This window comes from Varanus komodoensis, unplaced genomic scaffold (genome assembly GCF_004798865.1).
Source record: "Varanus komodoensis strain SLA01 unplaced genomic scaffold, ASM479886v1 scaffold38, whole genome shotgun sequence".
Taxonomy (NCBI): Eukaryota; Metazoa; Chordata; class Lepidosauria; order Squamata; family Varanidae; genus Varanus; species Varanus komodoensis.
In genome coordinates this window covers 7,271,636-7,284,079 of record NW_025335909.1, presented here as the reverse complement: position 1 = coordinate 7,284,079, position 12,444 = coordinate 7,271,636, and the positions used below count along the sequence as shown (strand labels likewise).

Genomic DNA, 12,444 nt, shown 5'->3' with positions numbered 1-12,444 from the left:
TTACAGGCCTCTCTGGGCCAGCGAAGAAGGCCTGGATGGCTAGTGGGCAAGCCGTGGATGTGACGGGGTGGCCAGCCTGCTTCCCGCATCTCTGTCCGCAAGGCAGAATGACAGTGCCAGGGCAGGTCGAACCGTCTCCACGCAGGGAGTCCAAGGTCCAGTCCAGCTAAAAGCACCCGCTAGCCCGTGAGGGGGCAGATGCCTTGCCTGGCACCCACCTGCCGAAGCCAGCAATTCTGGGCTGGGTGCCAGGGCCTCCTGGAGAGGGTGGCAAGGTTGGACCACCTGCCAGGGTCCCCGGACCAGCAGAGGGTCCCCTCTGCTCACTGTGCCGCTGCTTCGGGGTAGCCCAGGGAGCTGCCGGGGCCTAGCCATTCAGGGAAGCCAAGTGCCCTCGCGGCAGCCCTGTGGCACGAGCCGTGAGAGTTCTCATGCCGCGCACGGGGAGCGGAAACAGAGTCGGGGGCGCTCCATAAGCACCGGGGGCATGAGTCCCCCCCTCCCTGCCGGCACGTGGGAAGAAGCCCCGAACGCGATCTGGCCTCGGCTCCAAACCGCGGCCAGAGTGAGGAGGCACCAGACACGAGTCTTGCACAGTAATAATACGTGAGACCATCTTGATGGCAACGGCTGTGGTTTGGTTGTGTCTTTGCTATGCCGGGCAGGGAACCCCCTGTTGCGGCCCAGGATGCCTGCCGGAAGCGGCACTCTGGAGTCCAGCGTCGTTCCTGCGTTAACGGCCCCCGGACTCCCATCTCCGTTCTGCTGATGAGGGGGGCGTGCTCAGTGTAACGTCGGCATGACACGGATAAGCTGTCACGTGTGCTGTGGGGGGAGGGCGGCGCGTTGCACAAGGCCCCCTTTGGGATGGCTGCCCCACATGCGACGTGCGAGAACACGGCTCCGGGGCAGCCGCCTCTCCCTCCTCCTCGTCCCCAGCGCCTGATATCCAGAGGTATCGGCCTTCCGAATATCCATGTAGCTATCGCAGCCGTGTCCTCTCCTCTCCCTCTGTACTTTTTCCTAACCTTCTGTTCAGACCGCCTTCGAGGGTGCCCGTCACAGCACCCTGCGGTAGCAAGTTATGTGCTTCGGTCGCGTGGCGTGTGAAGAAGTGCTGTCGGATGTGCGGGTTTGTCCCGCCCGCTGAGGAGGGCAGCGTGGGGTGGCGGTGCAGGAAGTGGGATGTAACTCCTAGGTCAGTTTGCCCCAGATGTGCTGGGCCAGAGTGCCTCGCATCCTCCCGGGATGGATGCTGGAGGCGGACCTCCCCCCGCCCCAGCCCTTCGACTCGACTCGGTGAATGGGCTGGCAGTGCAACGCATCTGGGGGGGGAGCCTGACACTAGGGAAGCCTTTCCTGGGTTATCTGGTGCAATCCACACGTCCTTTTAAGTTCAGTTCCCAGGAGAATAACATCTGTATGTGAGCATTGCTATATTTACATGACTGGCAGAGGATTTTACGGAATCGGTGTCTTTCCCGTGTGGGGTGGGATCTGTCTCGAGAACACAGCCCTCCCCTCTCGTCCCCAACTCCTCTCACCCCCACCCCCACCGGGAAGGTGCAAAATTGGTGAACCACAAAACGAGGCTCTCGTGGAAGGCAGGCAGGCAGGCAGGCAGCGTGGCTCAGCTCATTGTGTATGCTGAAGGCATCCGTCTCCCTCGCTCCCACCCTTGTCTTCCCCTCCTCCCACTCAGGCGTTTGTGCTCTTGGTAAGATGAGAACCGGCACGCGGAGCGGCAAACTTCCCTGCCTCCCAGGAGGACCGACGATTTCCCCTCTTGTTTTCAGGTGCAGGCCAAGTTCCGTTACCCTTTCTACTATGAGATGTGTTGGTATGTTCTGGAGAGATACGTGTTTTGCGTGACCCGGCGCTCCCACCTCAGCAAAGAGTACCTGAAAGAATCGATGTTAATTGGTGAGTGAATTCTTTTGCGGTGCCTATTCAGGATGGGCAGCTGGAGGGGGAGACGGAATGGCCCCTTCGCTCTTCTGCCTCCTGCGCAAATGGGCCGTAAATTCTAAAATCAGAGAACTGTGAAGATTATAATGAATGATTTTGTCAGTCCCTCAAGGAGCAGGTATGCGGCTGAAGCTCTGGTGTCTTGACTGGAGCAGCCGGCTCTCCTGTGAAAGCCTATTTCTCAAGGCTTTCTGTGGGCTTGCAAGACACGGCATTCCGCTTGAACTCCTCGTCGTCATTATTTGGGATGGAGGGCGGGTTTGCAAGCTTTGAATTCCCCCAAAGAGAGTAGGCTTTACTGGATATCTTTGGCACAGGATACCGGCAGAGCTTGGGTGTCATCCCGGCACTTATGTGCCCCCAGCAAAATTCTGCACAAAAGGAATGCATCTTTTGGTACTTGGAATAAATTAGGCCATTCACTCAGCTCAGCCTGCTCTACTGACCAAACGGAGAGCCAGTTACACGCTCAGCAGTTTAAAGTGCGGGAGCTTCCGAGAGGCCCTTCTGTACGCCGTCAGGATGTATGGAAGGGGGCAGTAGCAGTGCAGGGAAGAACATGGCATGCTCGTGGGATGGGAAGTGGCACAGCCATGCCACCTTGGAGTGTGCCGTACATCGGCTCAGACTGTGGGCCCGCGTGGTCCGCCCTTTACCAACCTGGGGCCTTCCCGTTGGTTGCGCTCCAGTGGGCAGAATGCCCCAGCCAGCGTGGGGCATGGCGGAAGCTGAAGTCCAACAAGTTGAGAGGGTGCCAGCGGGGAAGCTCATCTAGCTCAGCACCATTTATGGGAGCTGTTAGCAGTTGCCATCTTCTCTTGCTGGGGCAGCCTCCCTGCACAAGATCCGGAAGACGATGTGGAAGGGAAAGCGGTGCCTTTCAGGGAGGTGCTCCTGGACCTTCAAGAGGGGAAGAGGCTGCTGTCAGCCCCCGTCTACACAGCTGACGCCGGCCCTCGCAGGATCCATCAACGGATGAAGCCAGAGGCAGGACAGATTGGGCCAGCCTGCAGCAGACCTCTCCCTCTCGCTGAGACAACAGCCGCTGCTGCTCTCTTCCACATGCTCTGCCCAGCGCTCCCACAAACTTCCTTTGCCCGTGTCTAGCAGACATGACCCTGCTTGTCCCGAAGTGTCTGTGCCTGACTTGTAGGTTCCCCCATGGCAGTCAGCTTTCCCTGTAGCCTGGAGTCATGATACGGGGCAGGACAGCAGCTCTCACGTGGCACGGCCAGCCATCTTTCCTGTCACCTGCTACATGAGATCCAAAACACTTGGAATGGAACCAGGACCTCCTTCACACAAAGCACGTGCTCTGAGCCCTTTCTCCAGACACCGGCAGGCCGGGTCCACCAGCTCGGCACGGCTAGGCAGGTCGCTCGCAAAGGAGTCGATTGCAGAGGTCATGGCCCTGCTCACGGTGCTGGCAGCGCCTCTTTGGGAGCAGTGGCTCTACTCTCCACATCCACTGCCACCTAGTGGCATCCTCCAGGACGACAGGTATCTTGCCCATCAGCACACTCATAGTGCGTTTGTTGACGCTGCACAGGCCAGCGCGGTGGGAAGCTGCATTTTGGAACGTGCTCTGATTAAGCGGAAAGATCCGCCTGGGCACGAGGAGGGGCAGTACGTTGGAGGGAAGGCTGCAGGCCGTCGCTGCGTTGTGGAGACCCCGGTCTGCATACAGAGGTCCAGGGCTCCATCCCCAGCAGCATCTCCCGGTGGGGCTAGAAATGCATCCTGCTTGAGCAGCGTCCAGAGACGGGGCCTGATGGAGCAAGTGTCTGAGTCGGTCGCCTGTGTAAGGTTCGTCCGGCTGCGTTCGTGATGGACAAGTTCATACCCAGTGATTGTACTTTGCCAATATGTGGGCTGCGGAGGTTGGCGTTCTTTACCAATGTGTTGTTAATTCTATTTCCATCCCACCAACCTGGCTTACACAATCCTCTTCATTCTCTGTTTTTATCTTCACAACAGTGCTGTGAGGTAGGTGAAGCTGAAGGGCCCACAGTGACCAGAGTCACCCTTTGAGCTTCAGCGCTGAGCGTGGACTATAACGCGGGCCTCACAAATCCCATTCACGAGGCCACAGTGCCCGTCTCTTCTTTGCCAGGGTGCCTGAACTTTCACTTCAAGGTTTTCAGAATTCTTTTTCTCCTCTCTCCTAGATACCACAAGGAAACGCAGCTTAGACAGCTTTTCATCAGACTCCTGGATAGACATGGATGAAGAATTGTGTGACCTTTCTACCCGGGAGGAGAAGGATGATAACTTGGAAAAGCTCCCCAAGGCCGCAGCTGACGGATCATCTTCTCCTAACAGCATGCATTCAGAAGGGAAGGAGATTCCGGGGAAGAAGCAGAAACCCACGATGCCCCGATATCTCAAAAGGACCTTGTCCAACGAGTCGGACGACAGTGTAAAGTCCACCCCGGCAGACTTTCCCAGAACTCCCACGGGGTCACCAGCCACAGAAGTGTCAGCCAAGTGGACTCACCTGACAGAGTTTGAGCTGAAGGGTTTGAAAGCCCTTGTCGAAAAACTTGAATCTCTTCCAGAGAACAAGAAATGCATCCCCGAAGGCATTGAGGATCCCCAGACTCTGCTGGAAGATATGAAGGTGCGTAGACATCTTGCTTTTCAGTGCCTTGCAGTGGAATCTGTTCAAACTGCTTGGGTCTGGAGCTGTTTGGAGCCGCCATCCCGAGCTGGCGTCCTGTGGATGTTTTATTCAACTCCTGGTGTGGCCCACATTGGCCAGGCCTGAGGGGAGAGGTGGGGGAAGGCTGCTTCTGAGAGTGGGACCGATTTCTGGGCTTCTCCCTTGCTCATGCATGCCTTGTGGGGAAGCCCTGCAGAGGTGCATCATGCTCCGTGTAGTCATGTGACTGTGTGCTAGAATTTTCCTTGTGCAGCTTCATAGGGAACAAGTGGCTTGTCTCTGGTAGACAGACAGGTATTTACACTCTGAAGTGGTAACCTGGCACAGAGGGTGGGGTTCCATCACGTTGTAAAGGGTATGATACAAGTTCTCTGTTCAGGCCTTCTCTTTTGGGAAAGAGAGGCCAGCGGGGAAGGGGTGGGGTGGCCCTGAGTTACTCCCATGCCCACAGGCAGAGCTGCTCAGCTGTGGAGGTACAAGGGGTCCCCGTGTTTCGGCTCTCTGTTCCACTTCCATTCCTCTCACGCAGAGACCAAACCTGGAAGCTGAGGCATGTTAAGCATTTGCCCCTCTGACAGGGAGAGGGGACCTCTTGAAGGAGCTGCTCTTTGGGTTTCCCTTCACAAGTCCTCTGGCTGGACGTTACAGATCTGCCTTGAACCCGGCTGCTTTCTCCTCCAGATACCCAGCCTGGCAAATACGACACAAGACTTGGATTTTAGCATTTTGAGGCAATGCCTGTACAGGGTTGGTGTGGAAGTGTTCTTATCAACCTCTCTCAGCTTTGAAAATTAATTTGCCAAAGTTACAAGCTCATGAAACTGGCCAGAGCCCTGCTTGTTTCTGCATCACTAAGACACAGGACAAAAATGGCCAGAAACCAAGCAAGCAGATCCTCCTCCAATTAAAAAAAATTATAACATTCCAACAAAATAAAAGCATGAAGGGGAAAAGAAGGAAAAGTAACTTCAAAGGTGTGATTATATCCATTTCAGTCTATACATAGGAAGCGTTTGTGTGTCTGGCTGAGGGGACAGGCAGGGGCACAGTCTGCCGGCCAGAGGATCGTGTCCTCGTTCAGGTCTAGCTTGATTGTTTGTGCTGTGCCTCTGGGAATAAGTGTTCCCAAATAAGTAATAAGATCTGGGCACCATCAGATTTTCCAATTAGCCAAAACAGTATGAGATTCAGTATCTCCGTTTGGCACCAGTTCAGAATATGACCAGTTAATTGACTAGCCAGACAAATCACCAAGACTGTTAATCAGCTGCATCTGAGCTGGAACAGATAAACTGGAGCTTTGAAATAAACAATGAAAGGTCATCAGCATAAAGGATAATTTTACATTCTAAACAATTCTGCAAAAGCGGTGAATACCCCTGTTCTGTTTAAGAGCACATGCCAGGGGGTTCCAGACGTAAATCAAGTATCAGTGGAGAAAATGGACATCCCTGTCTGGCACATCTCCCACGTGAAAAGAAAGCTGGGGGGAAAAACATTTTTTGTGGCTCTTAACTCTTGAGTAAAAAAGACTAAGCCATTTCAAAATGTCTGCAGGAAAGCTGAAATTACTCAGGGTAGGAAAAATAAAATTTCAACTAATTTTGCCAGAGGCTTTTTCAGCATCCATTTTGCAGCCCGGCCTGAGGTACCAGTATTCAAAGCTATCAGATCAACAACCTACCTAAGATTCAGTCCTCTTCCGGATGTTTAAATAAATCCCATGTGATCAGCTGGAACCTGCAGAGTGCTTAGCTTTACTGCAGCCTGTCTGCCAGAATTGCAGTTCTTTCTTCAACATCTACATTAATTAATAAATTAGGTTGATAGCACAATATGATCTTTGCCAGGCTTAAGAAGTGCTGTAATACAAGCGTCATTTAATAAGGAAGAAAGGGATCTTGGTTCAAAAATAGGATTACAGAAGCTATGACTGCTTGGAAAGAACAGGTTTTCTACCTGGCTGGGCCAGGTAATTTCGCAGTATTCCTATTTGCAGTTGCTTTTCTGATTTTCTCAATATGCAAAGGAGTCCAGATGAACTACTTTTGTGTAGAACCCAATCACGGAAGAGGAATAAAAGCTTGCATGCCCAACCTTGATCTTTTACTACCTGTACTAGACAAACCAGAATTAAACTTCAAAAATTGTTAGTTTATATCTGTAGGGGAGGTATGTGTTGTATTACTCTCACCTTTAATAGCTGAAATAACTTTTCAGTGATCTTGCTGTTTAAAACAATATGCCAGAACCTTTCTGGGATATACCCTGTTTTCATAAACAGAATAAGACAAATTCTGCCTGCTGTGAAAAAATACAATTCCAAAATATGATTCCACTGCTGTTTAACATTCTGTAGCTCCTGGGAAAGTTGTGTGGTTGAGCCAATGGCAAACTGGATCACAGGAGCTTTCAACTTCTTATTTAGAGAATAATGTTGCATTTTTTTGGATCTTGCGGGGGGCATGGGCAGTAATTCTACTCCATATAAATGCTTTACTGACCCCGTCCCCAATGGTGCAAGAACTGACAGTACCCTTGTCTACTTTAAAATACTCAAGTAACTCAGCAGAAGTCTGATTTTTTCAAAACAACTCGTCTTAAGAGAAACATTAAAGTGGGGGGGCTGTGACAAATCTACTTGAAATTGCAATTTTCAGATCGGGGCATGATCTGAGACTACTAGCATGTCAGTCCTATAAACATTTACTCGATATAAATGAAATCGAACAATCTAACTGCACTAGCATTTGATGGGTCTTTGCCCCAGGGAGCTTACAATCTAAAATGCCATGCAGTAGGAGGGCTACAGAAGGAAGCAGGGGGAGATGCAGTTCAGATTGTGTTTAGTTTCAAGAGTATGGAAATTAGAGAGTTGTGCCAAAGGCTTCACAGAAAAGATGGTTTTGAGGTAGGGCTTGAAGAGAGGGTTTCCAGATGGTCTCCTGGTTCCAGTGCTACCAGACTAGAGACACTGCGGAACTTTTTCTTCTTTTCCTCCTAACAGTTTGCTTGTTCGTTTTTATGGAAAGCGAATAGATGGAGGAAGCTGAGGCAAAAACACAGGAGACAAGATTGTCTGAATGAGCAGAGTGACGGCATGAAGACACCCTTGCTCAGAAGCACCTCCTGGGAAGGCCCTGCCCCCAGGCCACCTTAGGACGAGAGAACCCTTTCCCTTAAGTGTCTTCACTGCTCGACTATATGGGGTCTTTTGCAGCCTGGCCAGATGAGCCCTTTCCCCCATGTATGTAGTCCCCATCTCTCATGGGAACAGACTGCAATCTTCCACCCTTTTCAAGTGTTTACATTTAGCCATGAGAAACTTAATGAGGCTTGCTGCTGAAACACTTTCAGTTTGATTAAGGAGCCGGTGGTACATGTAGGAAATAGAGGTCTTGCTTTGTGTTACTGGGGAAAACAAATGACTTCCTGTCAACGGGATTTTCCCACTTGATTAGTGGATGGGAGCGGTGGAATTGCACAAGCCAATTCAGCCTTGATGCCCATCACTCAGTGGAAGGCTAGGCAGCATCACTGGGCCCACGTGTTTCTGCAGAGACCTGCTCTGATGGATGCCGGAAGACCATCTCTCACCTGTTCAATTGCCCATGTCCCGGTTTTCCCAGGGCAGTTTAGCAAAGACCATTGGAGATGCTGGGGTGGAATTAAAACCGTGTCCTTTTCGTGTTAGCATAAGCCACCGTCATCTCTTCCCTGGTGTCCCGTCACCACATACAAATCTGCTCCGTGAGTTGAGATAACCTGTTTAAGAGGACAAAACTCACCAGTCCAGATCATTTAAAAGTAGGTTTCAAAATGGCTGTTGTGTGAATTCAAAAGAGAAATGCTTCTTAAGTTTTAAAAGTGAATTAGTTGTGCCTTTTATGGAACTTTCTTGGCTGATCTCCACCTCTCATCTGAGTGAGGTGAATCCTGCGGAAAGAACTTCAGGCACATGGCCTTTCTTCCAAGTCTGAAGGCTGAAGAGGACCCTTAATTTTCTGGGTTCCAGCTTAGAGTTCCCCTTCCCTTTTGCAAGTGATGCTGTGCAGGGCTGCTTCTCTCTCTCGTATTAACCCCACCCTCTGCAGCTGTCTGGTAAATCAGCCTGTTCTTCTTTCAAACAGAACATCCTGAAGGAACATGCGGATGATGACCAGACGCTCGCCATTTCTGGGGTCCCGGTGGTATCCTGGCCTAAGAAAAACTCCAAGGTAGGACTTCAGAGCCACATTCCTTCTGACTAGCCGTTTCCGTGCCTTTGTCCACCCGCTGCTGGACAGTTCCTGGAAAGAACTGTCTGTTGTGTAAAGTGCTTACAGACAGTTGAAACTCAGGGCAAGATGGGCCTATTGCAGCTTCAGCTTTCTGGCTGCTGGCAACTGATTCTGTAGATGCCGCAGCCTTTTGGAATAGGGGAAATTTCTCGGGAGGTGGGAAGCCACTGCACCATCCGAAGTTGGGGAGGGAAACTGCAGATGGGCATGTGGCTGTCTGAGGAACCCGAGGGCCAGCCTGGGGCCCCAAGAAGACCCAGCTTGGCCTGTGAGCCTAGGCACGACACCCCTAGCCTGAACGGCCTACTGTGCTATTCCTAGTAGGCTGCATCAGCTCTGAGGAAGAATATTTCAGCACCAGGAAAGGAGAGTGAAAAAACCTGGCCTTTTGTCCAGCTTTTCTTCAGGTCTGAGTTTCGGTGGTTACATTGCTTTAGCAATGCCCCTTTTAAAAGCCCACTTTTTGATCACGTCTGTCAGTTTATTGCAAGGTACGTGTCGGTTTTCGTTGTGAGCCCCTCTGGGTGTTGTATAAGTGCTAGAGAAATTGGGGTAGTCGACAGGGTGGGAGAGGCAGAGGGCCAGGGCTTTCGGTTGCAAAGAAAGAGCTTAATACTACTGAGTTGTGATGTCTGGAGAGACACACCCAGCTGTGTGGCTGGATGGCAAGCTGGGTAGTTCTTGGAGCATCCGCTTTGCTCAGTGGCCTTCGTTTTCTGAGCACAGGTAGCCTGTAAGGCAGCAGGACAAATACTACTGGCTCATTTTGCAGAGCTGCTGCAAGGACTATGGAGAGAATGCATTTGAAGTGCTGGAGTGTCCACTGTAACCACATCGAGGGCAGGGGACTACCCTTTTCTCTGTCGCGCCATCTATGATTTCTTACCATGAAAGCCTCACAACGAAGTCAGCCTGGAAACCCCACCCACGTAGCGCTTATTTCTCGCTAAAACACGCGTAGGGTTTCCCCTAGTATATTGCTGCTCACAATTACAGGAATAGGAGCGGTCTCACTGCCGCTCTCGCCAGCACGGCCCGCCCGCCGCCGCCTTCGCGGAGCCCTGCCGCCCCCTTGCGGGCCCCTCCGGCGGGGGCCGGGCCTGCGCCTGGGGAGCCGCGCGGCCCCGGCCAAGGTCTCGCGCCGGGCCGGGCAGGGCAGGGGGCGGGCGCGCGGCCGCAGCGCGGAGGCGAGGCGCCCCGCCCCCCCGCCGCTCCTGGCTCGCCGGCAGCCAATGGCGGGGCGCCCTTTGTTCGGCGCGAGGCCGGCTCGCTATTGGGCCGGCGCCTCGCCCCGCCCCTTCCTGGTCCGGGCTCATGCATATGCATGGCGCGCCCGCCCGCCCGCCGCCTGCCAGCCCGCGGCCGCCGCGCGGTGCAGGGGGCGGGGAGAGCCATGCCCGCCGGCCCCGCCCGCGCCCCCCGTGAGCCATGGCCATGTCGGTGAGCCCCGACGAGGAGGACTACGACTCGGAGCAGGAGCAGGTCCGGGCCGGGCGGCTCTCGCCGGCAAAGTTTGCGGCGGGAGGGCGGGCCGGGGGCGCGGGCGAGGCCCCGGGCGGGCGGGCGGGAGGGGGCAGGGCGCGGAGGCTGCGCGGCCGGGGCCTCTGAACTTTCCCCGGCTTTCCGGACGGGAAAGTGTGCCGATGCGTCCGCCGCCCTTTCTGTGATTTCGGGCGCCCCGGAAGGGACCCTTCGTGGTGCTCGTTTATTCACGGATTCGCTTCTGGTCGGCGTGGCCCTGCGAGAGAAGGGGCGCTGCCGGGGGCCGTTCCTGGCCCCGAAGGGCGCTGGTGGGGCCGGAGCCGGATGGCCTCGTCACGGCGCCCTCCCCCAGCCCTGGGCCTCATCCTGCCCCGAGGGGCTGAGCCCGCCCCCTGCAGCAGCCGCCCTTCCTCCTCCCGCTCCGGGCATTCTCGGGGATGAGAAATGCTTTAGTGGCACGTGAACTTCCGTGGGCCACGGGCACTGCTGCAGCCTTCCCCAGCCTGGGGCCTTCCAGCTGCCTTGGACTTCAGCTCCCATCAGCCTCAGCCAGTAGTGCTGGGAATTGCAGTCCAGATCATGTGGGGGATGGCGCCTGTTAGGGGAGGCTCTGCTGCTGTGTAGGGGCGCATCATTTTAACAGTGCCATCCTGAGGGAGAGTCGTTTTAAACGCAGTAGGATTTTTTCCCAAGCAGAGGGGTATCTAGGGTAGGCTACAAGGCCGCAGCCCTGGGCATGCTTACCTGGGTGTATGTTGCATTCAGTGCAGTGGGATTTACAGCCTGTTCTAGTCATATTTATTTTAATCATTTGTTTATTATGTGTTTATATCCCATCCTTTTTTTCCTTTCAAGGGACTCAAGGTGGCTTACATAATCTTCTCAATATTTTCTTCACAATGGTGCTGTGAGGTAGGCTAGGCTGAGAGTCTGTGACTGAGCTGAGTTAGGACTAGAACCCAGCCCTCCGGGATCCCAGTCTAGCCACTACCCTGGCTCTCAGTTTATTCAGAAGCAAGGCCTGTGATGTCAGGGACCATTATTCCCAAGTATTTGCAGCCCATTTACTTGGAGGTAAACGTGCCCAGTTTTGCAGCCTGCCCATCTGCGTACTTGACTGGGAGGCCAAGTCCTATTGGTTGCAGTAGGATCCGCTTCCAAGGAAACATGCTGTGACATATACTCTAGCCCACAAAATCTCACATGGATGCAGTTCTGGTGGTTTAGAAGCTGCATTTCATCTCCTGCTCTCCAAACTCTGCTTTAACATTAGATTATTGACTATTTAAATCAAGTTGTGTGGATGAAACGTAACTAGTGTTGAGTGCCGTTATGTTTGGTAGAAAGGCGGGTGCATATCAAGTGCTTAACAAATACATTTCTAAGCCACAGAGCTGCTTTAGAGGCGGTCCCTCTAGCTTAGTATTCTCTGTACTTAAGTCTCCTCCAAGCAGATGCTTTGGATGTGCTGGACTGCAGCTCCCATCATTCCCAGCATGGCCCGTGGCCGTTTTGAGAGCGTGTGCTTGGAGAAGGCTAGTCTGTCCAGCCCCCTAGACCTGGGTGTCTTTCCTAGCCATACCTGGAGAGATGCCTGCCAGGGGTGGGTCGAGGGCCTTTGACCTCCAGACCAAGCGTCCTTTCACCGTGCTCTGACTGGAGAGAAAGGGAACAAAACTGGTGGCCACTTTTACTTTCGGAGTTCATTTCGTGTCGGGCACCTGGAGCAGAATTTTGCCCGTGCTGATAAGGAAGTAAGCCCCTCTGCATTCAGTGGACTTGTTCCTTCGTGCAGACATTGAGAATGGTGGGCCTGGCCCTCAGTGATCCTTATCAGCTGATGTGGCGTAGAGTCCGGAGTTGAGACTAATCTCAACTTTAGTCCGAGGTCCAAATTTTCACTCAGCCAGGCACTGGACGCTTGGGCCGGAGTGCCTGTGATTGGCCTAACCACCCTCGAAGGGTTACGGCAAGATCCGCATGTGGCTTGCTCCTCTGCTTCTCAAGCATCTCCAAAGACACTTGTGACACCTCACAGGCCATAGCCAGTGA

General features: G+C 53.4%; 1 protein-coding gene across 6 annotated transcripts in view; it reads left to right on the top strand.

The window, feature by feature from the left end:
- Positions 1 to 12,444, top strand: part of KDM2B (lysine demethylase 2B) — a 61,465-nt gene that overhangs the window by 35,320 nt on the left and 13,701 nt on the right. For all 6 annotated transcript variants that reach the window (XM_044440853.1, XM_044440851.1, XM_044440850.1 and 3 more), the window contains 3 exons: positions 1,797 to 1,923; positions 4,137 to 4,588; positions 8,761 to 8,847. In XM_044440853.1, coding sequence (XP_044296788.1) covers positions 1,797 to 1,923; positions 4,137 to 4,588; positions 8,761 to 8,847 — 666 coding nt within the window. The remainder of the gene's footprint in view (positions 1 to 1,796; positions 1,924 to 4,136; positions 4,589 to 8,760; positions 8,848 to 12,444) is intronic.